The sequence below is a fragment of the Aspergillus clavatus genome, genomic scaffold (genome assembly GCF_000002715.2).
Source record: "Aspergillus clavatus NRRL 1 1099423829802 genomic scaffold, whole genome shotgun sequence".
NCBI lineage: Eukaryota > Fungi > Ascomycota > Eurotiomycetes > Eurotiales > Aspergillaceae > Aspergillus > Aspergillus clavatus.
This window is the reverse complement of record NW_001517097.1, coordinates 1832602-1860279: the sequence shown is the minus strand read 5'-3', so window position 1 is coordinate 1860279 and position 27678 is coordinate 1832602. Positions and strand designations below refer to the sequence as shown.

The following is a 27678-nucleotide window of genomic DNA, read 5'->3' as shown; positions in this document are numbered from 1 at the left end:
AATCATGTCATTTCAATTCAGAAATTTTTTTCCACCAGAAACCCCCCTCCCGTCCCGTCCGGTCCCGTTCCTTTGTCCCAATCCAGTCCGAAAAGGCAATGTAAATCCCCAGTTGACACCGGATAATTAGTACAGTACAGGAAAGCCGAGTATGCAAAAACAAGATCCGAGCAAGCGCAAGAAGAAATTCGGCAGAGGCCCGCTTTTTTTCTCCTCCCCTTCCTTCATCACAGATGATACAAGCCTATAGAGACAAGGCAATCGGAAATGATGGATGTGATGCGGTCAATCATGCTTTGCGGGGAAGCAGAAACACAGAAAAGCAAGGTGGTAAGAGTCATGAACCGTGAAACATGTGGAAAAAAACATAAGAGAAAAGGGAAAAAGAAAAAAAGAAAAGGAAACAATGCCTCGCATTTTTTTCAATTGAGTACAGTATCATGAGCATATCCCTGCGTATCAAATCGAGTCCTGAAAGGGAGCTATCCAAGCTCCCCTCTCCGAGAGTAGAGATTACACATTGGAAGATGGCAGAGGAAAGAGAAAAAAAAGTGACAGAACACAACAGTGGAATATAGGGGGTTTTTGGACCCAGGCATACCGCCCTGGTAGAAGTGGAGGGAAAGGAAACAGAGATTGTAGCAAATAGCAAAAAAAAAAGATAATATGTCAACAAACGTTCCGCCAGCCGGAGAAAAATTCATGTAACGCCATGATCCTTTAGTGGCCGTAGTTGCCGCCCCAGCCACCGCGTCCAGTGTTTCCGTAGTAGTTAGCGAAACCTGCGCCTCCGTAGTTACCATAACCGGAAGCCTGGTGGTGAGTCTGGCCTGTGGCACCGGCCTGGTGGCCGCCCAAACCACCCAGACCGCTTCCATACTGGTGGTTCAGGTGGGGATAACCACCGAATCCCTGCTGTCCCTGCTGGCCTTGAAGAGGGGGAAGGCCAGTCTGCGCCTGAGGCTGTCCAGGGACACTGTTCGTGGCCGAGCCAGGGCGGTTGGCTTGTGCAAGAGAGGGGCTGGGTCCAGCAGCCTTGGGAGTGTCAAAGCTCTTGGTCTCCTCCGAAGTCACAGGTGGCTGTTGAGACATGGGCTGATTCTGGCCAAAACCAGCCTGCGAGCGACCAAAGACATCCGACATGCCGGCGCCGAAGGCATTGCTACCGGCTGTGGTCTGTTGAGTCTCGGAGGGCTGCGTGGATCCGGTACGGCCATAGACAGAATCACGACCAGGAACGGATTGGTTGAAGCCGCCTGCGGTGGCGGGAGAGGAGGAGTGATCGTAGGAGAATCCGTGAGGCTGGCCATACATACCACCCTTACCGCCATATGGGCCGTATTGGTTGCCATATCCGTACTGATTGCTGGGGGGCATGTAGTGGTCGTCATACCGGCGCGCATCGTCGTACATGGGGCGGTTCCGGCCGTACTGGTGCTGAGTCATTTGACTCATGTACGAAGCGTAGTGGGGGTTGGAGTAGTAGGGATATCCATATCCGTAGGCATGAGCGGCGCCCTGACCGGGCATGTGCTGGGCGGTGGGGGTCTGGGTAGCGGCAGGAAGGGTGGGGTTCGGGGTGTTGTGACCGCTGCTTGGGGCATCGACATGACCGTAGCGGCCAGGAGGTTGAGAGGTGGGAACTTGCGGCTGCACTTCGGCGCCAGAAACACCGAATCCAGCCGCAGCTCTCTGAGCAACGGAGGCATCCTGAGACTGGCCATAGGTGCCATAGTAGTTGTAGGGAAGACGCTGGTCAACGGCGTAGAATGGCGAGTACTCGCTGCCGGAGGTAACAGTTGGCTGGACGGGAGCTTGGTTGGCGAATGGCTCCGGAACTTGGGGCTGAGGTTGGGAGACCTGCTGAGCAAAGGGGTCATAAGACTTCTGAGCGTCGCTGTAGCGGGCAAAGTCGGTAAAAGTAGAGTCGGCAGCGGAGACTTGAGGGACAGGGGGCAGTCCAGGAGCGGGGCGAGAGACGGTAGGGGTCTCAGCGGACGCCTGGGCATGAGTAGAAGGAGGCAACGAGGCACGAGGAGCGACGGGAGAATGTTGAGGAGGCTGAGCGCGAGTTTCGGCATCTTCTCTGTTTTCATCAATGTCGGCATCATCGCCATTCAATCCCATGCTACCGAACTGCACAGCGGCACGGTCAACAGCATGGTTTCCAGGCATGACAACAGCCTCTTGCTGCTCCATCACGCGGCGCTGGGAACCAGGGGCCCGAGCGCCAGACTTGAAAACACTGGAAGGGTAGGTAGTAGCAGACTGACGAACGGGGGTGGCGGCAGCCGCCAGACTGTTGGCATCAAGGGCACTGCCCACGGTGCTGGCAGCAGTGGCGGTGGGAGGAGGAGGCGAGACATCGGGAATTTGCTCAAGGTTAGTCTTGGTCAAATCATCCTTGGCGGGTGTGATACTGGTCGTAGAAGGAGTAACGGGTACAGCTTCGGCAAGCTGCTTGGGAATGACAGGTTCGGGACCTTTCTCCACGGGGATAGGGACAGGGACGGGGATCGGGACTGGAGCAGGGGCGGTAGCGGCAGCGGGAATGGGGACGGGGGCAGGAGCAGGAGCAACTGCTGTAGTCGGTTCGGGTTCGGGCTCAGGCGCCTTCTGCTCGGCTGCTGGCTCCACGCTTGGCTGCTGTTCTTCCACAGGTGCGGAAACAGGAGCAGGGGCAGGGGCAGAGGCAGGGGTAGGAGCAGGAACAGGTGCGACGGCTGGCTTCTTCTGTGGAGGTGGCGCCGGCTTCGCGAACAGACTGGCCCAGCCTTTCTTGGTCCCTTCGGGCATCACGCTGGCCTTCGGGGTCGCGGCCGTGCCGGCATCGACTGTGGTCGTTTCGGCTTCGATAGGCTTCTCATTCTTGTCAGAGATGATTGTCGTCTCTACAACGTCCACGGTGGCAGTGACAACGGGCTTCTCGGCGCGAGCCCCGTTGGTGTGAACTGCGGCTGCGGCCCGGCCACCACGACCACCACGACCACGATCTCCACGGGCGCGACCGCGACCCTCAAATCCGCCGCGTCCACGGCCTCCTCGAACAGAGCTGGCGTTCGTCTCGGTCGGGGTGCTCTGTACCTCCTTAGGCTTGGAGCGAGTCCGGTCGGTCGTCTTCTTCTTCACCTCACCCCATTGCGAGACATTGCCTAAACAAGAGCACAGAGTATGTCAGCGCTTGAAATTCAACGAAGCCAGAATCAGACGTGGAGCACAAAATGATGAGGTTATACCTTCAGTAATGCGCTCAATGGCATCCTCAAGCACACCATCCGCATCTTCCAAAGCAAAGACAAGATCCTCATCGGTCCAGTCAGGGAACAATTCCTGCAGCATGGGCAAGGTGCTGGAATATTTCTTCTTCATCTGACCGATCTCTCCTTCATCTTCAAATGTAATCTGGTCTGGGGTGTCTGCCTTGGTAGATCTGCTGCCTACTCGACCACCTCTGGAGCTATAACCACCTCGGCCACCACGAGTAGATACCCTGCCTCGAGAGGCGGAAGACCGTGACTGAACTTCAGACATATCTTCTGGTAATATTTGATGAATCTCCGGGGAAACGGAGAGATTAAATGGTAATAAAGAGGATCGAAGGGATGCCCACGAGAGTCGGAGGATGACCAGGTGTGTGTGGCTGACCGAGAAGAGAGTAGCGGGTGAAAAAAGAGGTAGTGGTAGTGGAAATGATCACAGCTGCAACCTCAGCGAGAGAGGACAGCACCGAAACCACTAAGGCACAAGGACCGCCAAGCTTGAGGAATCAAGGCGGGAGAAAAAGGGAGGAGCAATCAGACAAAGCTGGAGGAGAGCTGGAAGAGAAAAAAAAATGATTAGAAAGGAAAAAGAAAAGAACTATAGGACTGTGGAGAGTTGAGGGAAGGGGAGGAAAAAGGAAGAGGAAGAGAGTGTGAGAGCGAGGATTAACCAAGGACAAACTAACTACTAACAAACTGGGAGCAGATCAATTGGAAGGGAACAGACTAACTTTGAAGGTTCAATTTTGGTTTGGTTTGGTTTGCTTTAGTTTTGCCAAGTTTGAAGGGAGAGCGAGTTCAGATGACTGACTCTCTTAGAGAAGAATTGAGAGGCGACTTTCTGGCTGAGTCGCGTTAGGCTGGACCCCCGTTTAGCGAGGCGACTTTACTATGGGAAGAAGCTCTGCTATGGCTAGGTGACTTGAAGATACTTGGGAGAAGGAAGCAGTACACTGATTCACCTATCTATACAGCATCCCTCAGTCTCTCTTAATTACCACCGTAGACAGACATCCCAACCTTAGTCTTCTCCTGTACAGTATCTATCCTTCCTGTCTAAATACCTGTATACTGACTGTGTGCGGCGTTCATTGAGTTGAGGATCATACAACCATCATCTCATTCGCTGAGCGAACTCACCGCCCCCATTTCTCTCATGTGATCCCCCCCGTCTGTCCCATCGAGATATCTGAGTAACGACCTCCGGTTTTTGTTGGTAGACCTTATTCTCAGATCAGCATACCAAACCTTCTAGTTCCTTCTGACTACGATTCATTTGTTCAAAGCTCCTTCGTTGAGTAGCAAGTTGTTCGAAGGGTCCTCCTAGCAGGGAGTGAGGAAGCAAGGAAGTGCTTGAAGTGGTGGCTGGCGATCTAAGCAGTAGAAAGCTGCTCTCTGAGAAGCACTTGAATATCAATGCCGGATCATCGAGCACACCTAACTCGCACCTCCGAATCCTACTGTAACGAGACGGCCTTCTTCTCGTTGTTTGGCGGAAATAGGGAAGGGTGCGGTTGGCTGTCATTAGTAGCTGTTCCATCACTGCGAACCTCATGGCAGCCAAGGTTGCAAATGACTCTCTCTTGTTTCGTTTGCACAATGGAATAGATAGGCATAGGTTCATCTCGTGTCTCTTTATCTCATTTCTTGAGCATATCCCCGCGTTCACCCGCGCCAGGCCCCCATTCCTCGTGCGCACTTCGACCTTGATCAAAAGGCGGACCCGAAGAGTGTACAAAAGGTCCCAGTTGCTCTAGGCATTACCGGATATTTCATGCGGCACTCCTACTGTTCCTTGTGGTAACTATATGTTGCTTTCTGGTGAACGTCTTCTAGTGTACGATCCAAGAAAATCAAAGGGTCGAATGCTCTCCCTTGACAACTCAGCCAAAGTGCCCACTACGATGCTCAACATAGCGGCAGTGGCTTTTTAGACTATCGACATTATGCTCTTAAGCCGAGGCTCAGTAGAAAGGATTGGTTCTATGACCAGGTTTGAACCTACCGTCTGCTGTTTGGAAGCTTCGGGAGCAGGCGTAGTAGTAGGCATCGTTATAAGTCGGTGATGATGTAGTAGTAGTAGGAGTAGTAGTAGACATAGCAGTAGGTGACAAGTAGTAGCAGGCGCAAGTCATGAATGTGGTAGTTCGTCGTATGAGGCGTTGATAGATAGGCAGGTATGATGATGTAGTTCAGGCACTACTAAATTATTTATGAAGAATAATCCGTTCAAAAAGGGCTTATTTGAGGTCATCATGTGATGCGGATGTCCGCTGGGCAGAGAGGGGATTGTCAGTACATCACTAACCTGCCTATGAATGCTATCATAACGACTCTTACTGTTCACTCAATCATTCATCAAAGCTATCTAACATCATGAAAAAGGCATCGCTGCTCAGATTCAGACCTTTTGCAAATATCCATCAACCGCTTCCCCGTACACCAAGAGAGTCCCAGCAATTACTCAACGCCCTTACGTCCTCTTTCCGTCGTCAGCTCGACCATGAATACCCTTCCTCCTCCACCACGAATAAGGACGGAAATAGCGACAATCCCGCATCCTCTGTCCATGCGACCGATAAACATCTGAGGTCCATTTTGGACAATCCTCTTTTCCGGGTAGTTCCTTCAAAGTCCGCTGCTCTCAACGACATTGCTCTGCTTGGGAGCCCGGCGGAACAGAGACTGGCGACTGAGCCCATGACAGTCTTCGATGAACTAGTGGCCGCAGGTTCTGTTACTCAGTCGGCTCTGTTCAACTGTCTAAAGGCTCAATATGTGCTCGCCACTGCGCACACAGGCGATGGGGTGGTTGAAGCGATGAAACAGTGCAAGGCCGGTTCCAAGATCATCAGCTGGTGGTTCGCATCCGACTCAGATTCAAGAAAAATGCTCCTATCGTCGCGAGTGGTATCTCCGACTGCCCTGAAGTTCATGGCCGCTGAGGGACTAATGGAGACGGCGATGGTGTGGCTGAAAATGGTGCTGAATCAGGATATTGGGGGTCGGGACGGTCGCATCACGCAAGCCCTCGCTCAGCAGATGGCCATCCATCTCCTAGTCGATCTTCTGAAGGCAGAGACCAAATACGGGGGCGGAGTAGTTTCGTCCATGCGGTACTTTGTGGAGGCCAGCAAATTGCCAACAGCAGCCGGTGATCAACTCTCCGGTCAGTTTAAGAAATCTTTCTTGCTCCCTGGGGCCGGTCATTTGTGCCATTCCATCGTGCAGGGCGATCGGTCTCAGAATCAGCAGATCTCTCCCGAATTGTATGACGAATATATACGGATTATTGAGTCTACATCCAAGAGATCGATACTGCTGGGCTCTGTGCATCTCTACCATCCAACCCGACCCGACGCTGGACCCCTTCTACAGTTTACAGAAAGCGTCTCTCCAGCGTGGATTGAATCATGGTCTAAGTCCAAACGAGAAAACTTTTTGCGATTTGGTTGTGATGCCCTGCGCCTCTTGATTGATCAGGAGAGGTTTCAAGAGGCCTCCTACCTGGCGAGATTCATTCAGGACAATATTGCAGAAAATACTGCCGAACAGACAGATGCATGTTCGGCAGAGGAAGAGATCATTCTCAACCGATCGGGACTGGCCTGGACCTGAGAACTCATGTGGAAGCGTCCCATAAACATACACACGCACACAGAGCTATCTTTCACACACGTAGTCAATTGGGGTTCTTGACTCATCCTGCCAGTCAATCGCAATTTTCCTCCCTCGGCATCTTTCGATGTCGTCATGGGCTGCGGGAATACTCCTGGCCAGTCTCGATTCTCAGTCACGGCGAGACATCGTCCGTCACTCCGTCTCACTCTCACTCCGCAATTCCTTGTGCTCCACTCGGCCGCACTAAATGACACTGTTCTCCTCTTCTTGGCGTGCTTACTCTATCACCAAAGACAGCTCAGGGGTGCCGCAGTCAGGGCTTATGCTGGCCCTGCAGACCAGACCCTTCAAGCTGAGGCCCGGAAATAATGGGTATTATGTTCCACAGTCTAGATAAGCATCCGACTAGCAGGTTCAATGCAAATTGAGGGATATTGCACGATCCTGTCAATTTGGTTAGCGCTTTTTGTGCTTTTGTCAACGTCACACAGGCAACCTGCTCTGACCTTTCTTTGACATTTCATCATCTTTGTGACCTTTTTCCATCAGCCACTCAGCCCTGTGAAAGGTCTTTGTATTATAGATACTTCAACCATAGCGAGAATCAAGTCGTGCGTTTCTCACGCATCATTTTCTCTTCTCTTCCCCTACGATTCGACGCGCATATAAGCAAGCATTTTGGTTTATCATCATGGCTACTGAAGACACTATTGGCACTGTAGACAGCTCTCCTTCCAAGCAAGGTATGTCGAAGGCCCGAGGCACTCCTATCACACCTCCACGTCAACATGCATTGTGCAGCCCACTCACGAATCCAATTCGCAACACACATACTGACAACTAGGTCCTCAGATACTGCAAACACAATCGAAGCTAAAGTGAACGGGAATATGTCGAAGGGCACTGCACCGTCGACCAACAGCGATCATCATCCATCGCAGGATGCGCAACCACAACCCAAGCAGTCCCAGGCCGATGGAAACCCCTTACTCTCAACGGATGAAACCAGGTCTACTGAGAACTCTGCTCCTGTAGAGCAAGCTTCTGCATTAGCTGAAGCCGATACTAAGACCCTAGACGAGCTAAACGCAGGCGACAAACGAGGACATGATTGGACTGTAGCCGATGCCAACGGTGCCGATCCCATCGCTGTCGCTGACGAGACCAAGGAACCCACATCCAAGAAGCTGAAGACTGCTGGCAAGAAGGGCACCAATGGTCACGTAAAAGACGAACCCACTCCTGCAGTTGTCGAGGATGGAGCCTTGAATGGCGCAAACAGAGAGAAGAAGACAAAGCGTTCGAAGAAGGTCAAGGAGGCTGCGAAGAAGGCGTTTCCTACCGATGGAATTGGCAGTCGGACCCGTAGCCGGACCAAGGCTGCATCTTGACCTTCAGACTCTTGGGGCTCTTGGTTGTTGCTTAGGTTAACGACCTACTGGTCTGTCATGGATAATCTTATGTAAATGTACAGTGGGCGACTATTCAATTCGATGAATTTAAATGCGATGCCATCTCTCGAAGGATTTCATTCAACAAGCTTAGGTGCCCATATATATTCAGACTAAACCGATGCGACACCGAAGCAGTTTATGTCGCATGTTGTTCCAGCCTCTGACTTTCTATGTAATGCTGAATAGTAATAAGCCGAGTGGCAATGATCATTATGGAGCTCTCTAGTCTACACATCTCATTGATGATGCGGTGATCGCCAAAGCGCAGGAAACACGCTGCATGTCATAATAGATATTCTCCATAGGCCATATCATATTTCATCCGACATCGGCCGATCGGGCTTGGAGCAGTCGCTGAGTCACAACCACGGAACGGAACAACGACGTTTTCTCCCCCGCCATCAGTGGAGGGGAGGAGTCATCTAGTTCGTCTGTGTCGCAGGTCCAGATATTATCGGTTTAAATTTAGTTTTACCGGACCTGATCTCTTCTTTTTTTTTATTTCTTTTTGAATCATACATTGTTTGCACGGAAGTTACCAATTGATATCCTGAATCATGTCGAGCAACAAGATTTGGCTGCGCGCTGAGACCAAGCCCGCTGAAGCGCGGTCTGCCTGTGAGTCGTCCCTGTCTATGAGCAATGACCGTCGGTCAATTGGCGTCTCTACGTGAATTGCGAGCTAATCTGACATTTGTAGTGACTCCTACCACATGCAAGGCTCTTATGGATGCCGGCTACGACGTTACTGTCGAGCGTTCCACACAACGCATCTTTGATGGTGAGGATAACATACTCTCCTACCTTGTATGGTAACAATTGCTGATCGGGGTTGACACTTGGCAGACGATGAGTTCACGAAGGTGAATACTGCGATTTTATTGTCGTTCATTTCGAATTTTCTCTCACACTTCTATTATATAGATCGGCGCTCCCCTGGTTGAGGAAGGCTCATGGGTCAAGGATGCCCCCAAGGACGCTTACGTCCTGGGTCTCAAGGAGCTTCCCGAAGATGACTTCCCCCTCGAGCACGTCCACATCTCTTTCGCACACTGCTACAAGGAACAAGGTGGCTGGGAGAAGGTTCTTAGCCGGTGGCCCCGTGGAGGCGGCACCCTCTTGGACTTGGAGTTCCTCACAGATGATGTTGGTCGCAGGGTAGCTGGTAAGAGCTGCGGTTTCACAACTGGAAGATTTAGTGTAGTGACTGACATTTTTTTTTCTACAGCTTTCGGATACTCTGCTGGTTATGCAGGTGATTCAATCCATTCAATCCCATCGTGACCGAACACTCACAAATTATGCATAGGCTCTGCTCTGGCCGTCAAGAACTGGGCCTGGCAATTGACACACCCCGAGGGCGAGCCTCTGCCCGGCGAGACACCCTATGAGAACCAAGATCTTCTGATCGCGTCCGTGAAGGAGTCGCTGGAGGTTGGCAAGAAGCAGTCTGGAAAGTCGCCCAAGGTGCTTGTCATTGGAGCTGTGAGTGTCCTTCCATCACATCAAGCTAACCCGTCGTACTGATTTGAATGTAGCTTGGCCGTTGCGGCAAGGGTGCTGTGCAGCTGGCCAAGGATGTTGGCATTCCCGAGTCTGATATCATCCAGTGGGATATTGAAGAGACCAAGAAGGGTGGGATTCTCGTTCCTTCACTTACGGTCACTCCTGTGCTAACTTAATGGCTTAGGTGGACCCTTCCGTGAGATCGTTGAGGACGTTGATATCTTCGTCAACTGCATCTACCTCTCCGCCAAGATCCCTCCTTTCGTCAACGCCGAGACCCTCTCTACTCCTAACCGCCGCTTGTCTGTCATTTGCGACGTGAGCGCTGACACGTACGTTCTTCATTGTCTCCTTGGCCTTCGAAGAATTCCATCCCGCTAATCCGTCCTTTTGGCTATATAGAACCAACCCCCACAACCCTATCCCCGTCTACTCGATCACCACCACCTTTGATAAGCCCACGGTGCCAGTGACCCTGTCCGCCGGCGCCCAGGGTCCCCCTCTGAGCGTGATCAGCATTGATCATCTCCCCTCTCTCTTGCCCCGTGAGAGCTCCGAGATGTTCAGCGAAGCGCTGCTGCCTAGCCTGCTGCAGCTCAAGGACAGAAAGAACGCTCGCGTCTGGAAGCAGGCGGAGGATCTGTTTAACGAGAAGGTCGCTACGTTGCCCGAGTCGATGCGCGCATAATTTACTCCAAGTACGCCTGTCCTGGCGATCTCGGAAAAACCCCCTGCAATGACCCCTGGGGGAAAAGAGAATGATTCTATATTTGCATATACCGCTTGATGAAATAGTTAGAAAGGATGATCAATAGAGATACAACCAAAAGTCCTATCAAGGTGGAGTCTCTCGTTCGATAGTGCAGGTAACTAAGTGCGTAAATGGTGCTGCTGTTGAAACCATCTTCCAAATATCTGTATACATATGCGAGATGTTGTCGAAGGATTTCGCTTCATTGGGACTTTTGTCCCAGGACGATGTCTCAGATCATGCCACTTGGATGCAGCAAGTATACATAAAGAATTACAGCAGCGGTTGTCGTCCTGATCATTTTCCATCTATTTTCTCAAGTGTCTTTGCTACGAGGCTTATTTACGATCTATCAGCTTCTATTGAGGATGATCATCTATTTCCTCTGAATTACCGCCAGCATAGTCCCGCAGATCGAGAAGTGGATCAAAAATAATTCCAGCAGTCCAGCAGTCCAGCACACCTGGATGATCTCATAGACTCATGCGAGACTCATACTGGTTCCACGATCGCTGGGGCTAGCAGAGTTTGCACTTTGCATACTTTTTCTAGGCCGAGACTCGAGAGTTCATCGAGAGTGAAGAATCGGGATCGCTGTGTGGGGGTTTCAGGTGTTTTATATTGCGAGTTGCTTGACATGAAGCGTGAGTACTGACTACTGAGTAGTAATAATAGATGATTACTGAGCAGTGAAGAACTGAAGACCGAGGAGTGAGGACTGCAACAGAGCTATCAGATTGCTGTATCGGTGCATAGGCTAGGTATTTTCTGTTGCCTGGATAGGAGTCTACGGTACAAAACTACACAGGTGATACATGAGTTATCTTCAGTCGATCGATCTATCTATCTATCTATCTATCTTTCTATTCTTGATTTCCATAATTAAGTGGAAGAACGATCCTCGGAACAAGCGTCCTTACGAAGTTACGAGGATGAAGGAGTGATCCTCTTTTCTTATCTTGCTTATATTTATCTACTCCGTGTTCCCCAGCATAATTTCCTCTCCACAGTTTCAACATCCTCGGGTGCAACGCCAAAACTTATGGGGAAAAAAAGTTGTCTGACAAACAATTATCCGCCCATATAGCCGCCGCCGCCGCCGCCCAGCGAGGGTCATCACCCTGCTGATTTCAGCCTCAGAACAGACTACTTGAACATAGCAGACATCAAGAAGGATTACCCGATTTGCATCTCATCGGAGGGCCCGGCATTGACCTTTTCGGACGACTCGCCTCGCAGTCACCCATCAAACCTCCGCAATCTCCCCTCCCTCCGGACCGGCAAATGGAGCAAATGACCGTGTCAACGTCCGTGTACTGAGACAGACTCTACCTTCCCCATACATTCTACAGGCCGGAAACCATCCTCTTGCAACGACAGACCCTTCATGCAGGAGAAGTCGACCACCATCGCCGCCTATGCGGCCGGCGCATCTCTCGCCGCCGTGGCGCTCTTCTACGTCTTCGGACCGAACTACACCATTGACGGCGACGAGTCGAACGACAGCAACCGCAAGAAAAGCATCGTGGGGCTTTCAAACCCGGCTAACGACTGCTTCATCAACTCGGTGCTTCAGGCGCTCGCGGGACTCGGCGATCTACGCGTCTACCTGATCCGGGAATTGCACCGGCGCGAGCTGGACGGGCCGGAGATCTACAATGCGCTGCCGGAGGCGAGCGACATGCCGCGCGGGATGCGGCCGGACCGGCTCGTGGGGCTGCAGCAGGGGACCATCACTCGGGCGCTGAAGGAGATGCTGGATCGGTTGAACGAGCGGCCTATCTACAAGAAGACGATCACCAATCAGGCGTTCATCCAGGCGCTCGAGTATGCGTTCCGGAGCCGCATCAGCCGCAACCAGCAGGACGCGCAGGAGTTTCTGCAGATCGTGGCGGAGCGGCTGTGCGATGAGTACCATGCCGGATTAAAGGCGCGGCAGCGTGCTCAGGGTCTCCTCGACGTCGAGGCGCCTGCTGTCTCGGGTAGTGAGGACTCGGTGCAGGAGAACCCGGCCGCGGAGGTCGAAGTGCGCATCGACGATGGATCGGAGAATGGCCTGCCGGCAATTATTGATACTAAGTTGAAGGAACTGGACAATGAACCCGGCTTTCCCTTTGAAGGCCAGCTGGAGTCGCAAATCGAATGCCAGTTCTGTCATTACCAGTACAGACCGAATCAGACGTCCTTTGTGAACCTGACGCTGCAAGTCCCCCAGAAGAGTTCGACCACGCTCAGCTCCTGCTTTGACGGCCTGCTGAAGACGGAGTACATTGATGATTTCCGATGCGACCGATGCCGCCTGCAACATGCCTTGGAGGTCAAGATGGTGGACCTGAGCAAGTCTCGCTCGACTCAGGAGCGCGGGCGCTTGGAGAAAGAAATCCAGCAGATTCAGCATGCCATTGCTACGGACCCTGAAATCCTGCCCGAAGGAGTTGAGCTACCTCCGGCCGAGCTCGCACCCAAGCGGAAGATTGCACGCCACATGCGCATCACGGTTTTTCCCAAACTCATCGCGATCCATCTCTCGCGGTCAATCTTCGATCGCAGCAGCTCTACGAAAAACGCCGCCAAGGTGTCCTTTCCTGAGCGCCTTCCCCTGGGTGGTATCCTGAACCAGCAGTGGTTCAAGCTGCTGGCCATTGTGTGTCATAAGGGTAGCCACAACAGCGGCCACTACGAGTCGTTCCGGCGCAATCACCTCTACCCACCGTTCGCCACGCCGGATGTTTTCAGCTCCTACGCACAGAGTAGGGTGACCAGTGTCAATCCCTCGACCGCGCCGAGTCCGCGGCTTACTGCCCGCGGCACGTCCGAGACCGAACTATCGCCGATCAGTATCTCGACCTCGACCTCCTCCCCATCCCTCTCGGGCACGTCGATCTCCTCCCCCGTACTTTCTCGATCGCCCTCCACCAAGGATTCATCGCAACAACTAAACCCGCCTTCTCCCCCCTCTGCTCGACCGGGCACATCCAGCTCGCGTCGTTCCTTCCAGAGTCTTCGCAGCAAATCGTCCAGCTCGAAGCAGACCCTGTCCCCGCCGGGGTCTGAATCCCAGAGCCCGGCCAGCGACAGCGGGAACTGGAGCAAGTCGGCGCCGCGACCCTCCTTCGTGAGTGAGCGAAGCACCCTAAAGACCTCGATGGAAGCGTCTACGCTGTCGAGCTCGCGGCTCCGTCGCCGCAAGAAGACGAATGATCGCTGGTGGCGCATCTCGGACGAGAAGATCAAGGAATGCAAAACTTCGGACGTGCTGGGCATGCAGAAGGAAGTGTATCTCCTGTTCTATGAGATGGAAAAATAAAGATCAGTGGGATCTTGGGCACTTGACCTATAGAGTTGTTTGTTGAGATGTTGGATGCAATGCACATAGAGCAGTCGTGCCATCTTGGGCCGCCATACATACAGCCAGGGGTTGGACATATGCGCTGAGATAGAGGGACCGAGTATCCCTGTACAGATGTTTTTTTCAGTTGCACCAGAGAGTCAGTTGAGCACGCGAACAGAGTCCCTGAGAGCAATCTTGGCACAGACACCCCCCTCAAACGATAAGACGATCTAGACTAGATATTTCAATCGCAACGAATCATACCAAGCCTGATTCTGTATTATATGTGTCACTGCAACGGTTTCCTCTCCCCCTCTCCCCCTCTCCCCGCGTATCGCTGAAGCCGATCTAGAAACAGAACCAAACTCTACCTAGGCTCCATGAGCAACAGAAAGCGAAGGAAAGGACTGGAACGGTAAACAGCGGCAATGGGAGAAGTTTCCCCGCTACATTGCCCGATGGTTGTCGATAGTCACGAAAGAAACACGGAGAGATGGATCAATCTTTTAGCAAGAGCCGAGAGAGATGAACCGCAGCTAACTAGTTAGCACCAGCCGTGAGTTTCTTGAGATCCGACATCAGTAATGGATATGAAATGAAATGATCTGATCTGTCCTTTCTCCTGGATCTCCCCACCGCATGATTGACCACACCACGTAGATAGCTTCCAATGCGGCAGAATGGTGTGAGCTCGACTACCCGGTAGTTAGCTGGTGGCAGCACCCCGAGAGAGCTCTCTCTTCGGGCCCATGGAAACACAACTGGTGACGCCGGCGATGATGTCATGTGATAGACGCGGGGATTTTCGGGACCAGCCAAGTCAGCCTGAGGCCAAACCGCGTCATAAATTCCAGGCCACAATTAGTTAGGCATTTACCCCACCAGTCACGAAGATAGAGTAGAGAGAGAGAGAGAGACTGAGAAAAGAGAGAGAGGGAGAGAGAGAGAGGGACAGAATAGCTCCATCCACCAAGTTGGTCCAACAACTGAAAAAAAAAAAACTAAAAAAAAAACTGTACGTTATATCATCCCTCTTCCTCCCCTCTCCCTCTCTTTCTGATCAGCTTCTTCTCCCTGAATCGGTTCAGTGAAATCATACTGACTACATCAGTTCCCCACCACCCGGTGAGTTCTTCAAGCCATCCCACCTCCTACACTGCTGCCCCTCCATTAGTGTGGCTCGATGCCCCTCCCCTGCTGCTCGACTGTTATTTAAGTCTTCAATTCCGGCCTCCGTATTCGTCGTCCGGTAAAGCAAAAGGAACTACTACTAGAAAAGTTTCTGTCGTTTCGGGTGAGACTTAATTACTTATCTCCTCCCCGTCTTCCACAGGTCTACTCTTTCTCTTTCCACATACCTCTCAGTCAAAACCAGCTCGTCAGCTCCAACACATATCACAACAGTCACAATGGGTGTCCTCGAGAAGCTCTCCCGCAAGACCGGTGTCATCGTCGGTGATGACGTCCTCCACCTCTTCCAGTACGCTAAGGAGAAGGGCTTTGCCATTCCTGCCATCGTAAGTGAACCGATGGAGATGAGATGAGAAGATACTAATCAGGCTATAGAACGTCACCTCTTCTTCCGTCGTCGTCGCCTGTCTCGAGGCTGCTCGCGACCAGAACTGCCCCATCATTCTCCAGCTGTCCCAGGGTGGTGCTGCCTACTTCGCCGGAAAGGTATGAACGCCCATAGGCTCTGCAACTGTCGAGAAGAAACCCCGAGTTAACTTTGGAAATGACAGGGCGTCAGCAACGACGGCCAGAATGCTTCCATCGCCGGTGGTATCGCCGCTGCTCACTACATCCGTAGCATTGCCCCCGCCTACGGCATCCCCGTCGTCCTCCACACCGACCACTGCGCCAAGAAGCTCCTTCCTTGGCTCGATGGTCTGCTCGATGAGGACGAGCGCTACTTCAAGGCCCACGGCGAGCCTCTCTTCTCCAGCCACATGATCGATCTGTCTGAGGAGCCCGTCGACTACAACATTGAGACCACCGCCAAGTACCTGAAGCGTGCTGCCCCCATGAAGCAGTGGCTCGAGATGGTGCGCCCCGTGCCCCTCCCAAGTGAATGAGTATCGTTTGCTAACGGATTGAGTGTAGGAAATCGGTATCACCGGTGGTGAGGAGGACGGTGTCAACAACGAGGATGTTGACAACAACTCCCTGTACACCCAGCCCGAGGACATCCTGGCCATCGAGCGGGCCCTTTCCCCCATCAGCCCCTACTTCTCCATTGCCGCTGGTTTCGGTAATGTGCACGGTGTCTACAAGCCCGGCAACGTCCGTCTGCACCCCGAGCTCCTCAAGAAGCACCAGGCCTACGTCAAGGAGCAGACCAGCTCCAAGGAGGACAAGCCCGTCTTCTTCGTCTTCCACGGTGGCTCCGGTTCCACCAAGGAGGAATACAAGGAGGCCATCAGCTACGGTGTCGTCAAGGTCAACCTCGATACCGACATGCAGTTCGCCTACATGACCGGTATCCGTGACTACATGCTCAACAAGAAGGACTACCTGATGACCCCTGTCGGCAACCCCGACGGTGAGGACAAGCCCAACAAGAAGTACTTCGACCCCCGCGTGTGGGTTCGTGAGGGTGAGAAGACCATGAGCAAGCGTGTGCAGGTTGCTCTGGAGGACTTCAACACTGCTGGTCAGCTGTAAGGGTCTTGACTTTGGATTGTTGTTCTATTAACCTCTTTAATTTCTCCGGACATCGGAGATGTCTTTATCTATCATCAAGATATCATGAGTCAGATACCAGTACATAAAATGAGAATATGAATGATTCAGCGTGATAGTATGTTCTTCCTGGATAGCTTGACCAGTTTGTTGTGGTGGTATTCATAGGAGTTTCCTGGTAGTCTCCTTATCCCCGCCTCAATCATGGTTTGTTTGGTCTCTCTGTCTGCAAGCTTATCTCAATAATCTCCAATATTCATGCGTGCGTGCTTATCAATGTGGCTTTCAGCTGCGATGTACTCCGTAGATAGACTGTCAAGTCAGTAGACAGAATCAACTTACACCCTGAGCGAACTCAGCAGCAACCACTATCTTACCAGCAAAGATCGACATTTCCACTAATCTCGGAGTCGACCGAGCGAATGCAAGACAGGACAATGACATAGGCCCTGCCACTGCCAGTGCCATGGCACGGACAAGCCGACTCTAGGACCGACTAACTACTACACAGTACATAGTTTGGCGATAGTTGATGATTGCCGTTGATAGTGCGACTAGGGCGGTGCTATTTTTATCCTTTAGATCTGATCCGTCATCCGAGATCATCAGTGGTAAGGTGTGGTTATTATTTAGGAGTCTGGAATATCCATGTATTGTATGTCTGCTCGGAGAAAACTGTGGTCTATGCTTCTTTGATGGTTACAGAGTGGATGTTAGGTAGCTGGCTCGTGCTATGAGAGTAGACACTAGACAGATTAACCGTGTCCATTGTCCATATCTCTCAGTTGCCTCAGGTGTCCGATCAATCCAGCTGCAATGAAATCTGCATTACCTACGTCCTATCTCCGACTATGTAAGCCTGAGAGTGGAGCTTCTGTCTCAAACCCCGCCCTACGAGTGGCCACACACCTGACTAAGCTGCAAAATGTTCCAGATTCAAACCCAGTGGCAAACGGTGATTCGCGGGCGAAAATAGATTTCTTTAGCAATGTCCCAATCAGAATCAGATGAAGACTTAACCGGTGGGGCTGCCTGTGTTTTAATTCAGCTTTTGTTTTGCTAGGTTGCATTTTCATTTCAATGACAGTATTGTGGAAATTGGGAGACGTTGACAGATGGTAGAAAAGAACCTACGGAGTATGGTAGAGATGGATGAGTTCCAGTGGTAGACTGAGCGTTTTTAATAGACTGTACCTGTTACCGAGAGCAGTTTACCAAGGAACAACGAGATTCACGCACAGTCAATATTTGGGGTCATCAGGGGACCGTAAGTAGGTCAGTTGATGATCGCCACGCTTGTACTTAGAGGGCACTTACTGTGTAGAGAGAGGTAGGCCGTAGACGAGAGGACCGAGTATACAAGGTGTATTGTATCAGCAGACATGCTGTTTTCCAATGGTTCATCCGCCATATCCCATTAGTCTAGTGCTCTAGTTGCTCCAAATCAAAGTGATAGAAATAAATCTCAGACGCAGACTGTCAGAACAGCCTAACAGAACAAGAGAAGAGGATTTCCCTGTCTAGACTCTAGACCCGCCTCCACCGAAACTCGCTTCGTGGAGTCTGCTTGTTGCTGTCTTGCGTTCTATCCCTCCGCCTTCATTCCATCGTCATATTCTTCCTGTCCTTCACGTTTCCCATTTTTTCTCATCTCTTTTTCATGCTATGCATCTCTAAGTTCCTACCCCCATTGTCATTTGTGATCGCCTATCTATACTCTCGCTGCTGAGTGCTTCCACTTGAGGGATCCCAAACCCTCATTCATCCATGCCGCAGTAATTCCCGGATACCATGGACTATGCCGCTCTGCGACAGCGTGACGATCCGTCGTCCGCTGAGAAATTCCTTCAGCTCATTCAGAACCCGTTCAAGTCGGCTGTATGTCTTTTCAGCTAGTATTATTTTCCTTCGTCTTCAGCTACTGATCCTTGTCCAAAATAGTTCCAAATCAACGCCGTGTGGGCTTCCCTAGGCGCCTCCGCCGGTATCTCCGTCCTCCTCGCCCTCCTCTTCTCCCTCTTCCGTCCTCATCACTCTCTCGTCTACGCGCCCAAAGTCAAACATGCGGATCGCAGACATACCCCGCCGCCGGTGGGGAAGGGCTTCTTCGCCTGGATTCGCCCCGTCCTGCGCACGAGGGAGCCCCAGCTCGTGGAATGCATAGGTCTCGATGCGACGATTTTTCTGCGCTTCACCAAGATGTGTCGCAATATCTTTATTATCCTCAGTATCATTGGCTGCGGCGTCATGATTCCCGTCAATATCACCCAGAGCAACGCTACATTCCGCTCGTCGTTGTCGGCGTTCGCGACGATGACCCCGCTTTATGTCACGACGGAGGCGATCTGGAGTCAAGTCATCTGTGCCTGGCTCTTCAACGGCATCATTGCGTTTTTTCTCTGGAGGAATTATAAGGCGGTCACGGCTTTGCGGAGGAAATATTTCCAGAGCCGTGACTATCAGCACAGTCTACATTCGCGGACATTGATGGTATGTTTGATCGCAGGGTGAACTTTGACTTTTTTTTTGTTTTTTTTTTTTTGTTTTGTTTTGGCAATGCTAACGGTTTTTAGATTACAGATATCCCCAATGAGGCACGCTCGGATGAAGCGCTCCTACGCCTCGTGGATGGGATCAACCCATCCGCTGCTATTCCTCGAGCCTCCATCGGGCGAAACGTCAAGGACCTGCCCATCTTAATCAAGGAGCATGAGGAAACCGTCCGCCAGCTGGAGTCCGTACTGGCGAAATACCTCAAGCGACCAAATCAACTGCCTGCTCAGCGGCCATTGATGCGCCCTTCAAAAAAGCAACGGGGTGACCACCCAGACTGCAAAGTCGATGCTATCGATTTCCTCGCGGATCGTATCCAACGGCTTGAGGAAGAGATTCGGCACGTCCGTGCGTCGATTGACAAGCGAAACGCCATGCCGTTTGGTTTCGTCAGCTGGGAAATGATTGAGCATGCACATGCGGCGGCATATACAGCGCGGAAGAAGCACCCCAAGGGCACAACGATCAGGCTGTCGCCGCGACCGAACGATCTCATCTGGGAGAATCTGCCGTTGTCGAAGCAGACCCGTAAATGGAGACGATTCATGAACTTCATCTGGGTTTCGCTGTTGACTGTGGTGTGGATTGCTCCCAACGCCTTGATCGCCATTTTCCTGTCTAATTTGAACAACCTTGGTCTGGTCTGGCCGGCTTTTCAGACCTCGCTCAGTGCGAATCCGGGCGTATGGGCAGCAGTTCAGGGTATTCTCTCCCCTGCGCTCACTTCGCTTGTCTACTTGGTCCTGCCCATCATCTTCCGTCGCCTGTCGATCAAGGCAGGTGATGTGTCCAAGACATCGCGCGAGCGCCACGTCCTGAGCAATTTGTACTCGTTCTTCGTGTTCAACAATTTGATTGTTTTCTCCCTCTTCTCTGCTGCATGGACCTTCGTTGCCGCCGTCGTGGACGCGCGGAATAGTGACGAGAATGCTTGGAAAGCACTGCAGGATGGTGCTTTCTACGAAAAGGTCATGAGCGCGCTGTGTCAGGTGTCTCCGTTCTGGGTTACGTGGCTGTTGCAGCGCAACCTGGGAGCGGCGATCGACCTGGTGCAGCTGGTCACACTCTTCTGGGTCTGGTTCTCTAAGACCTTCCTCGCGCCGACGCCCCGGCAGGCCATCGAATGGACCGCGCCCCCGTCATTTGAATACGCTAGCTACTACAATTATTTCTTGTTCTACGCAACCGTGGCTCTGTGTTTCGCCACGCTGCAGCCCATTGTGCTCCCGGTTACTGCGTTGTATTTCGGTCTGGATGCGATGCTTAAGAAGTACTTGCTCCTTTACGTCTTCGTGACCAAGAACGAGTCCGGGGGCCAGTTCTGGCGGGTCCTGTTCAACCGTCTGATTTTCGCGACCATTCTGTCTGATGTAGTGATTGCACTGGTGGCCAAGACCAAGGGTACCTGGAACATGGTCTACTGCGTGGTTCCACTGCCGTTCCTGATGCTGGGCTTCAAGTTCTACTGCATGAGGAAATTCGACGATGACATCAAATACTACAACCGGGCCAACCTGACCGATGCCGAAGCGTTTGCGGTTGGCAAGTCGAGCAAGAAGCCGTCCTCGGACCGACTCAACTCCAAATTTGGCCATCCGGCCCTGTACAAGCCTCTGATCACCCCGATGGTACACGAAAAAGCCGCCGAGGTACTCAAGCAAATCTATCGCGGACGACTGAACGCCACAGACGCGCAGGGCGAGTACTCGGACATTGCGATGGACCCCATGTCCGCCGCGCAACCGGGCAAGGCAATGGACGCCTCTGCCCCGGCGCCCTTCGAAGTCGTCCCCGAGAGTCAATTAGACTTTTCATTTTACAAGGACCGTCCCGACTTCCGCGACGAGTTTGGCGGTGGCATCTACGGCCGACCTGAGGATCTGATGACCGAACGGTCCCATACACCCAAGAGCCACCTGGCCGAATGGTCTCCGACCACGTCGCGAGCCTCGTCTCCAACGCCATCGGTCCCCTCACTATCCGGACTTAGGACGCACGATAGCTACGAGATGGCAACGAGCGATGTCCACCCTGCCTTCCGCCCGCCGCTCTCGCACGAAGAAAGCACCGCGATGGGAGGGGCCTTGTATCGGCATCCGAGCGAGAGCGAATCGCAGCAGCTTCTGAGTCAGGCGCAGGGACCAGGCACGAGCGACACCTCCGCTGCCTCGCTGGGTCGGTGGCGGCAGGGGGGTTATGGGCCTGTTGCTCAGGACGATCCCCCGATCACCTCGTATGAACTCTATCGCATGCCGCAATAGTGATTCTTGAGGCGGGATTTGTATATGACTGAGGTGTTTATAGACCATTTGGCTCGCTTTTTTTTTTTTTTTTTGCATAGATCTGTGACGGGGATTTGTACAGTTGGACACGGAGTTAACGACTTGACGCCTGCATACGGCTTGACGATTTACATTATGAGTCTGAATATATTGGATATGTGTAGAGATCATGTATTCGCGAATAGAGAGAGGATTGTATTAAATTGTCTCTCAACAAAGATCGATCTTATCAGTAAACGATTTCCAGGTAGTCAGGACCCACGTCACACTATTGATGCGATGCATTACGGAGTACAATTTTCCCGATTGGGCCAGGCGGAAGCGGCATTCGGATGGACTATGAACAACTTAACAGCAGCATCTCTTCTTCCTATCTCTTCACATCTCCTTGCAGCACTGCTCTTCTCTCTTTTATTCCACAACGCAGTTCTCTGCACCAAGGCATGCCGTCTCAATCCCAGTCTTCCCAAAGACTCGTCGTCCATCCTCAATCCTCGACCCGATAAGACCAGCACCGCCGCACCTCCGCATTCAAAACAACCCTGCAGCCTGACCAAACAAACCACCACGCCTCGGCCCTCCAATCAACCCCAATTCTCCATTTCCAACTTCCATTGCCGATGCTTCTCGAATAACCACATCCTCGCGGGATCTCCTCTACCCCAGTTATCCTGCAGACCTAAGCTTTCCCCCCCACCCCTGGGACACCCAGCAACCAAACCAAACCAAACACACCTCCACATCCTCTACGCTATAGATCTATAATGGCGTGGTACTCCATCCTCCCACCCAACCTCATCTACGTCGAGAGCTGGGCTGCTCGGATCTTCGTACGTTCCTTCCCCTTCCGCCCTTGGACGCCAGATGAGCTTGGTTCGGGACAAGGCAATGCACTGCAATGCTAATAGGGGGATGTCTACACGCAGGTCTTCCTCGGCATCGTCACCATTTTCCCCTGGGCGGCGCTCATAATCTTCGACGTGCTTCTGTATATCTGGCGGATGGTCGCGCACGAGGTCCCGGTTATCGGCGGCCGGGCGCGAGGCAGGCAGAGACCGCGCGCGCCGACGCTGAATGAGACGGCGGAGGTGCAGAGGCGGGTGTTTGGGCTTGCGGGGGCAGTGGGGGAGGGTGAGCTGGTGGAGAGGAAGAAGGGGGAGGAGGGTGATGGATGAGATTGATGGGATATTCAGATAGGGCGAGTGTGTGTGTGTGTGTCTATGTGTGTGTATGTGTGGGATGGATTGGCTTTGTGGACTGTTCAACTGCGTTTGAGACTTGTTGTTTTGATTGATTCCTGTGTGCGTCTTGTATTGATACCCATGGTGTGTTTGTGTTTGTGTCTGTGTTGATTTTATAGTTTGATTTGTCTAAGGTGAGGTGCTTTGGTGGTTCTATATGTAGGATGTAAAGTAAGGCCCTGTGAATTCCCTCTTGTGGTTAGTTTTGCCGTTTTGGGTATGGTCTCCCGATACGTTGTCTTGTAAACACCGCCCGCATCGTGACCTCTAGTATATAAGAACCGTCCCCTCGCTGTTCTAACCATCCCCTCTCCCAACTTCTTCTTCCCCCCCGAAATCCATTGGGTCGACCGAAACCTTGGTTGGGACCACTGTTCGCAATTGGTTGAATATTGAACAGGGAGGCATGCAACAACAATGTCAAGGCGCTACATGGCGTGGTTGGACCGCTGGATCTGCAATTCCACGGTTAAGGCGGTTTGGACTACATGGAAATGGCAAATCCATGCTACTATGTTCTGCTGTCGAAGCGCGAAAAGTTTGTCCTTTGGTTCTGCCCAAAATGTAAAGCTATAGGCGCCGGAAGGACAAGATAGGAAGACGAAGTATAGCTATTGTTTCAGATTTCTTGTAGATATTGTCACGAGTGGACGACAACGGCGAGCTGGACAGAGGTATGCACCACAGATCACACGCCTCGCTTCATATTTAGAGCGCAAATAGAGTCAAGAGTCGGTCGAAGCGAATAAAAGCTGGACGAACATGGTTGTGTCGCCACGCCAGTCAAGCACTTCGATGCGACTGCAGCTTTTCCCCTAACCTGAGGGAGAGAATAAAGTAAAGATAGAATCCCGGCGACACACAACCAATTTGATGGAGGTCCGCGCGCCCTGTCGTGTAATCTCAGAGCACCGCCGGCTCAAAAGTCCGATCCTGAATACCTTGGTATAATTGGATTTGCCTCTTAGGCCTGTTGGTGAGAGCTCTTCCACTTCGATCAAGAAACCAAGAGCAAAGAAGAAAAGACGATAAAGCTCGGATCCATGCAAGTCGCCATGACGTCTTCCCTCCGAATAGGCCAATTCCTTCGGGGTGAGAATGGAATATACACCGTTGGCAAACAACTACAAGAGACAGTTTGGCTTGCAAGGTGCGAAGCTACTCCAAACGCACGAGACCTTAAAGGTCGGTTTATAATGGACTGTTTAGCAGGTGCGAAAGCAATGAACCCGTGATTGTGAAAAGCGTCCATCATTTTCGCCTCCAGAATGAGCGCGACGTGTTGAACCGCTTTCGATCTCGTACTCCCTTCATACGTCCTTTAATCGATGAAATAGTCGAGCCGGTTGACCCACCTGCCATAGTCTTGAGATATTTAGACGATCATCTTCTGAATGCGTCTGTCTCTCAACGACTTACAAATCTGGAGATCAGATATGTTGCAAGAAGGATTTTAGAAGCCCTAAAGGTTCTCCATGAGGATAATTTTGTACACACAGGTAAGTGCAATTATCATCTGGGCTATATTCACTATCTTATCTTTCTTGAAGACATCAAGCCCGACAACATTCTTGTAAACTATGGCCAAGGGGATGTGCGATTTACAGATGTTCAAGTAGCAGACTGTGGGAGTACGGTTCCTTCAGATTCTGCATAAGCTAAGGATGGTGGCTTGATTGGAGCACCTATCTGGAGGAGCCCTGAAGCGCAGCTCCGAATCGGCTGGGGTACACCAACAGACATATGGTCCTTTGGAGCATTAGTATGTTCGTTCCAACCTCTTTGACTTGTCGAGCAACGTTGACTCTCCACCAGCTTATAACCTTGCTATATGGAGGCAATTTCTTCATATTCAAACCAGACGTTCCCGCAGATCATGATGATTATGAACTGAAGATTCTTCAGAGGCAGTGTGAGTTCTTTGGGCCATTCCCTTTGACATATCGCGAAATCTGCCCTCAGGAGGAGTTGAATGCCCTTGCATATATCATGCAAAGAATTCCGCCCGAAAGGAGAAAGCTTTTCTTCCGGATTTCAGAACAGGAAATATCCAAGGAGTACAAGGACTTTGTTTTAAAAGTAATGAAGCTTGATCCAAGAGACAGACCTTCCGCAGCAGAGCTTTTGCAAGACAAGTGGTTCGCGGCATAATGGAATTAGTTTTGCAGAGCACGACCAGAAGATGAACATTCCATAGCAAGTTGTAAAGATCCATGTGTGACAAAACATTAAGGACCTTGTCTCCCTGCCAACCCACCAAAAAAAGAAGATACAGAATCATCTGGATGACGAACCCCAGGTTCAGCCTTGTCGTTTTGTTGGTGCGGCAGGGTGGCTCGTAATGGTAGAGAAGCAGGGAAGATCTGTGGTGTATACGGTCATACGTCGATAGCTGCGAAGACCGAACAAGAAATATTGGAACTTTGGCAGGACAACAGCTCTTAATAACCCTCTGACAAAGGCGGGTTTCTGTGTGCTTAGGCCACCCTCAACAGCTTGCTAGTTTGCGAACCAACCCCCAACCCCAAAATCGAATCCCAGGATCGGGTGAATCTTGGCCCTGCCACCCCCGTCGACCTTCGAGGGATGATCGATCAGCGTCGCTTCGATCCCCTCGCTGCTACTACGTTTGCAAAACAAAGACTATATTCATCCAAAGAGAATGCACTCCTGGTACGGCTGAAGTGTCTCCAAGTCCACTATTCAGCCAAGTTAAGGCACAAGGCCACAATGTACGGGGAACTTTAAAGACACCAACAGCCTGAAGAGGGATTCCATCGGACCCTATTGCTAATTAAATCCTTCCTGCTTGCCCTCGATAGTCTTCCTGTTTGTTTTATAACTCGCGTTGTTATGGTTGTTTATACCTTTCTTCTCCAAGTCATCAAGAAGCTCGAGAATGTAGTCTTGGCAGTTATAGCTTGGATACTCATTCTCACATCACCCTGGGTGATCAGGTGATCGGTGATCAGCGGGAGGTACATACCCAGACTGCCCAGTTTCATGTCCGTTGAATGGGGAAATCCTATGCAAATTAGACAGTGCAAGGATGGACTAATATTCCTTGGGCAAACTGCTCATCTCCTTTGTACATATTGGTCTGATGCGCTCCTAGGCACTGCCTAGCACATGATGAGTTTTGGTAGTCAATACGAAGCATCCTCAGAAATTTCCAACGACCATTGGTCAGGCATAGAGCTTACAGCCATATATTTATGCAACCATAATTAGAAGAAAAGCATAAAAGCCAATGAGTCTTGCGTATGTGCGTAAAGCTCCCAGCGGAAGGGTGAATAGTCGAAGTCCTGGAGTTCATCGAAACCACTGGTTGTCAAATTAACCGCTGAGGTATGTTAATGCGAATTGGCGCAAAAGACGTCATATCTTATCTTGTGCATAGAGCATTTGCTGCAACCAATTAATCGAATCCTGCACTAGTGGCACGCTTCGAAGACCAAAGTTTGTACGTATGCGTATCTGATAGCATGCTTCTCAAAATAGCGAGACGAAGTAATCACCAGGCTGTCAGTTAGGATATAGCTTCAAAGATCAATATGCAACCACGAGGCTCTATGGTTTCAACTTCAATAGTTATGCCAGCCCTGACTTCGGATAGCGGGCCAATGAAGTCCCATTATTCACCACGGCTGCGGCGCTAAGCTTACGTCACTTCCGCAGCCTTGTCGAACTCAAGCGCTAAGATCTACCTGTGCCTTGACCACATTTCCGCAAGCCTACGATATTTTTAACATCAACTCCAAGGCGCCATTTTTGGCATTGCTAGGTGATATTGGCTACGCTAAGGATAACGGTTTCTTTGTCTTTCTACGCAAAGCAACTTACAATCTTCCGGATCGTCTTCCTGGTTATAGGCAACCATGAAGCCTATCACAGCAGTCGGGCAGAGACAAAATCTAGCGTGAAATGTTTCAAAGACGACATAGACGAATCCATTCGAGGGGGCGAGACGCTTGGAAAGCTCGTTCTACTTGATCAGACCCGCTACGACATCTCACCCACGCTCACCATTCTTGGATGCACGCTGTTCTCACATGTCAGCCGCGCACAGACAGACAGCGTCAGTTTTGGGCTCAACGATTTCTACAACACTCGCGATTGGTCGATAGAAGCCCATCAAGAAGCACATTTTGCAGATCTGAACTGGCTGAACGAGGAGATTGAGTCGATTTCGCGCCTGGAGCCTGACCGGAAAGTAATTGTTCTGACGCATTATTGTCCTTCGACACACGAGAAAGTAGTCGACCCCAAACATGGCAGCAGCAAAATTTCCTCCGGCTTCATGACTGATCTGTCGAATGAGCCATGCTGGCAGTGGTGTTCCAGTAAAAGAAAATTTCGTTTGGAGAGGCGACTAACGTCAACAATCGTGGGGACTCCGTAGACGGTCAATAGATAGTTGCCCCACAGAAGATTTGGAACATTAGCCGCATCAAGCAGATAAGAAATTGATACAACCAGGTCGTTATCTAGCTGTTGGCCACTGAAGCGAAATTTAGTAATCATGGTTCTCGTGTGGGGGGACACTGCCAGCTTTAAGTGTTTTTGATTTGTTTGTCGGCGTGAAAGGGGCATCAGTTTACGTGATGACCAGGAAGGGCAATGGATGTGGACACTATTGGACTATTCTTCTGCCTCACGTGACACATATTGTCTATAATATATGCTTAAGTGCTAAAGTAATAGCTTACTAAAGGAAATTATAGGTAGAAATATAGCTATTTATAGCCTTAGTAGTAGTTATTTTCAGCATTAATTACATAGGTCCTCATATTCTAGTTGTAATATTGTATGTATATTTATACTTATCTACCTGTTGGATGGTGATTATCACTAATGCCACTGCTTCAACTTAGCTTCAGGCTATCAGCTGCAGGTGAATCATGACAACCTTTAGAATATGCTCGGTGATATAACTATTGACTCGGCGTTGTCTACGGTTGACTCCACCAATCATAATCGCAACTCACGATGTCTGC

The 27678-nt window shown here is 51.1% G+C and overlaps 8 protein-coding genes across 8 annotated transcripts, besides 9 other annotated features; 7 read left to right on the top strand and 1 right to left on the bottom strand.

Moving 5' to 3' along the window:
- Positions 1-720: 720 nt before the first annotated feature.
- On the bottom strand, positions 721-3531 carry ACLA_039620 (putative RNAPII degradation factor Def1; the record flags this gene model as incomplete). Its single annotated transcript, XM_001271172.1, has 2 exons — positions 721-3152; positions 3237-3531. The coding sequence occupies 2 exons, from the start codon at positions 3529-3531 to the stop codon at positions 721-723; spliced, it is 2727 nt and encodes a 908-aa protein (XP_001271173.1).
- Positions 3532-4005: 474 nt separating this feature from the next.
- Positions 4006-4033: a microsatellite.
- Positions 4034-5330: 1297 nt separating this feature from the next.
- Positions 5331-5355: a microsatellite.
- Positions 5356-5636: 281 nt separating this feature from the next.
- On the top strand, positions 5637-6878 carry ACLA_039610 (uncharacterized protein; the record flags this gene model as incomplete). Its single annotated transcript, XM_001271171.1, has 1 exon — positions 5637-6878. One exon carries the CDS (start codon positions 5637-5639, stop codon positions 6876-6878), a length of 1242 nt encoding a protein of 413 aa, XP_001271172.1.
- A 694-nt stretch (positions 6879-7572) lies between these two features.
- ACLA_039600 (uncharacterized protein) lies at positions 7573-8272 on the top strand (the record flags this gene model as incomplete). The annotated part of the gene is made up of 2 exons (XM_001271170.1): positions 7573-7624; positions 7734-8272. The coding sequence occupies 2 exons, from the start codon at positions 7573-7575 to the stop codon at positions 8270-8272; spliced, it is 591 nt and encodes a 196-aa protein (XP_001271171.1).
- A 620-nt stretch (positions 8273-8892) lies between these two features.
- Positions 8893-10529, top strand: lys1 (saccharopine dehydrogenase (NAD+, L-lysine-forming); the record flags this gene model as incomplete). The annotated part of the gene is made up of 8 exons (XM_001271169.1): positions 8893-8953; positions 9036-9142; positions 9260-9500; positions 9564-9590; positions 9645-9820; positions 9874-9970; positions 10026-10173; positions 10244-10529. The coding sequence occupies 8 exons, from the start codon at positions 8893-8895 to the stop codon at positions 10527-10529; spliced, it is 1143 nt and encodes a 380-aa protein (XP_001271170.1).
- Positions 10530-11425: 896 nt separating this feature from the next.
- Positions 11426-11459: a microsatellite.
- Positions 11431-11459: a microsatellite.
- A 520-nt stretch (positions 11460-11979) lies between these two features.
- On the top strand, positions 11980-13899 carry ACLA_039580 (putative ubiquitin C-terminal hydrolase; the record flags this gene model as incomplete). The annotated part of the gene is made up of 1 exon (XM_001271168.1): positions 11980-13899. One exon carries the CDS (start codon positions 11980-11982, stop codon positions 13897-13899), a length of 1920 nt encoding a protein of 639 aa, XP_001271169.1.
- Positions 13900-14228: 329 nt separating this feature from the next.
- Positions 14229-14252: a microsatellite.
- A 567-nt stretch (positions 14253-14819) lies between these two features.
- Positions 14820-14872: a microsatellite.
- Positions 14824-14879: a microsatellite.
- Positions 14880-15332: 453 nt separating this feature from the next.
- On the top strand, positions 15333-16587 carry ACLA_039570 (fructose-bisphosphate aldolase FBA1; the record flags this gene model as incomplete). Its single annotated transcript, XM_001271167.1, has 4 exons — positions 15333-15440; positions 15490-15600; positions 15666-15968; positions 16027-16587. The coding sequence occupies 4 exons, from the start codon at positions 15333-15335 to the stop codon at positions 16585-16587; spliced, it is 1083 nt and encodes a 360-aa protein (XP_001271168.1).
- Positions 16588-18396: 1809 nt separating this feature from the next.
- ACLA_039560 (putative DUF221 domain protein) lies at positions 18397-21419 on the top strand (the record flags this gene model as incomplete). Its single annotated transcript, XM_001271166.1, has 3 exons — positions 18397-18483; positions 18547-19095; positions 19179-21419. 3 exons carry the CDS (start codon positions 18397-18399, stop codon positions 21417-21419), a joined length of 2877 nt encoding a protein of 958 aa, XP_001271167.1.
- Positions 19125-19158: a microsatellite.
- Positions 21420-22204: 785 nt separating the features above from the next.
- On the top strand, positions 22205-22615 carry ACLA_039550 (uncharacterized protein; the record flags this gene model as incomplete). The annotated part of the gene is made up of 2 exons (XM_001271165.1): positions 22205-22270; positions 22349-22615. The coding sequence occupies 2 exons, from the start codon at positions 22205-22207 to the stop codon at positions 22613-22615; spliced, it is 333 nt and encodes a 110-aa protein (XP_001271166.1).
- A 27-nt stretch (positions 22616-22642) lies between these two features.
- Positions 22643-22677: a microsatellite.
- Positions 22678-27678: the final 5001 nt, after the last annotated feature.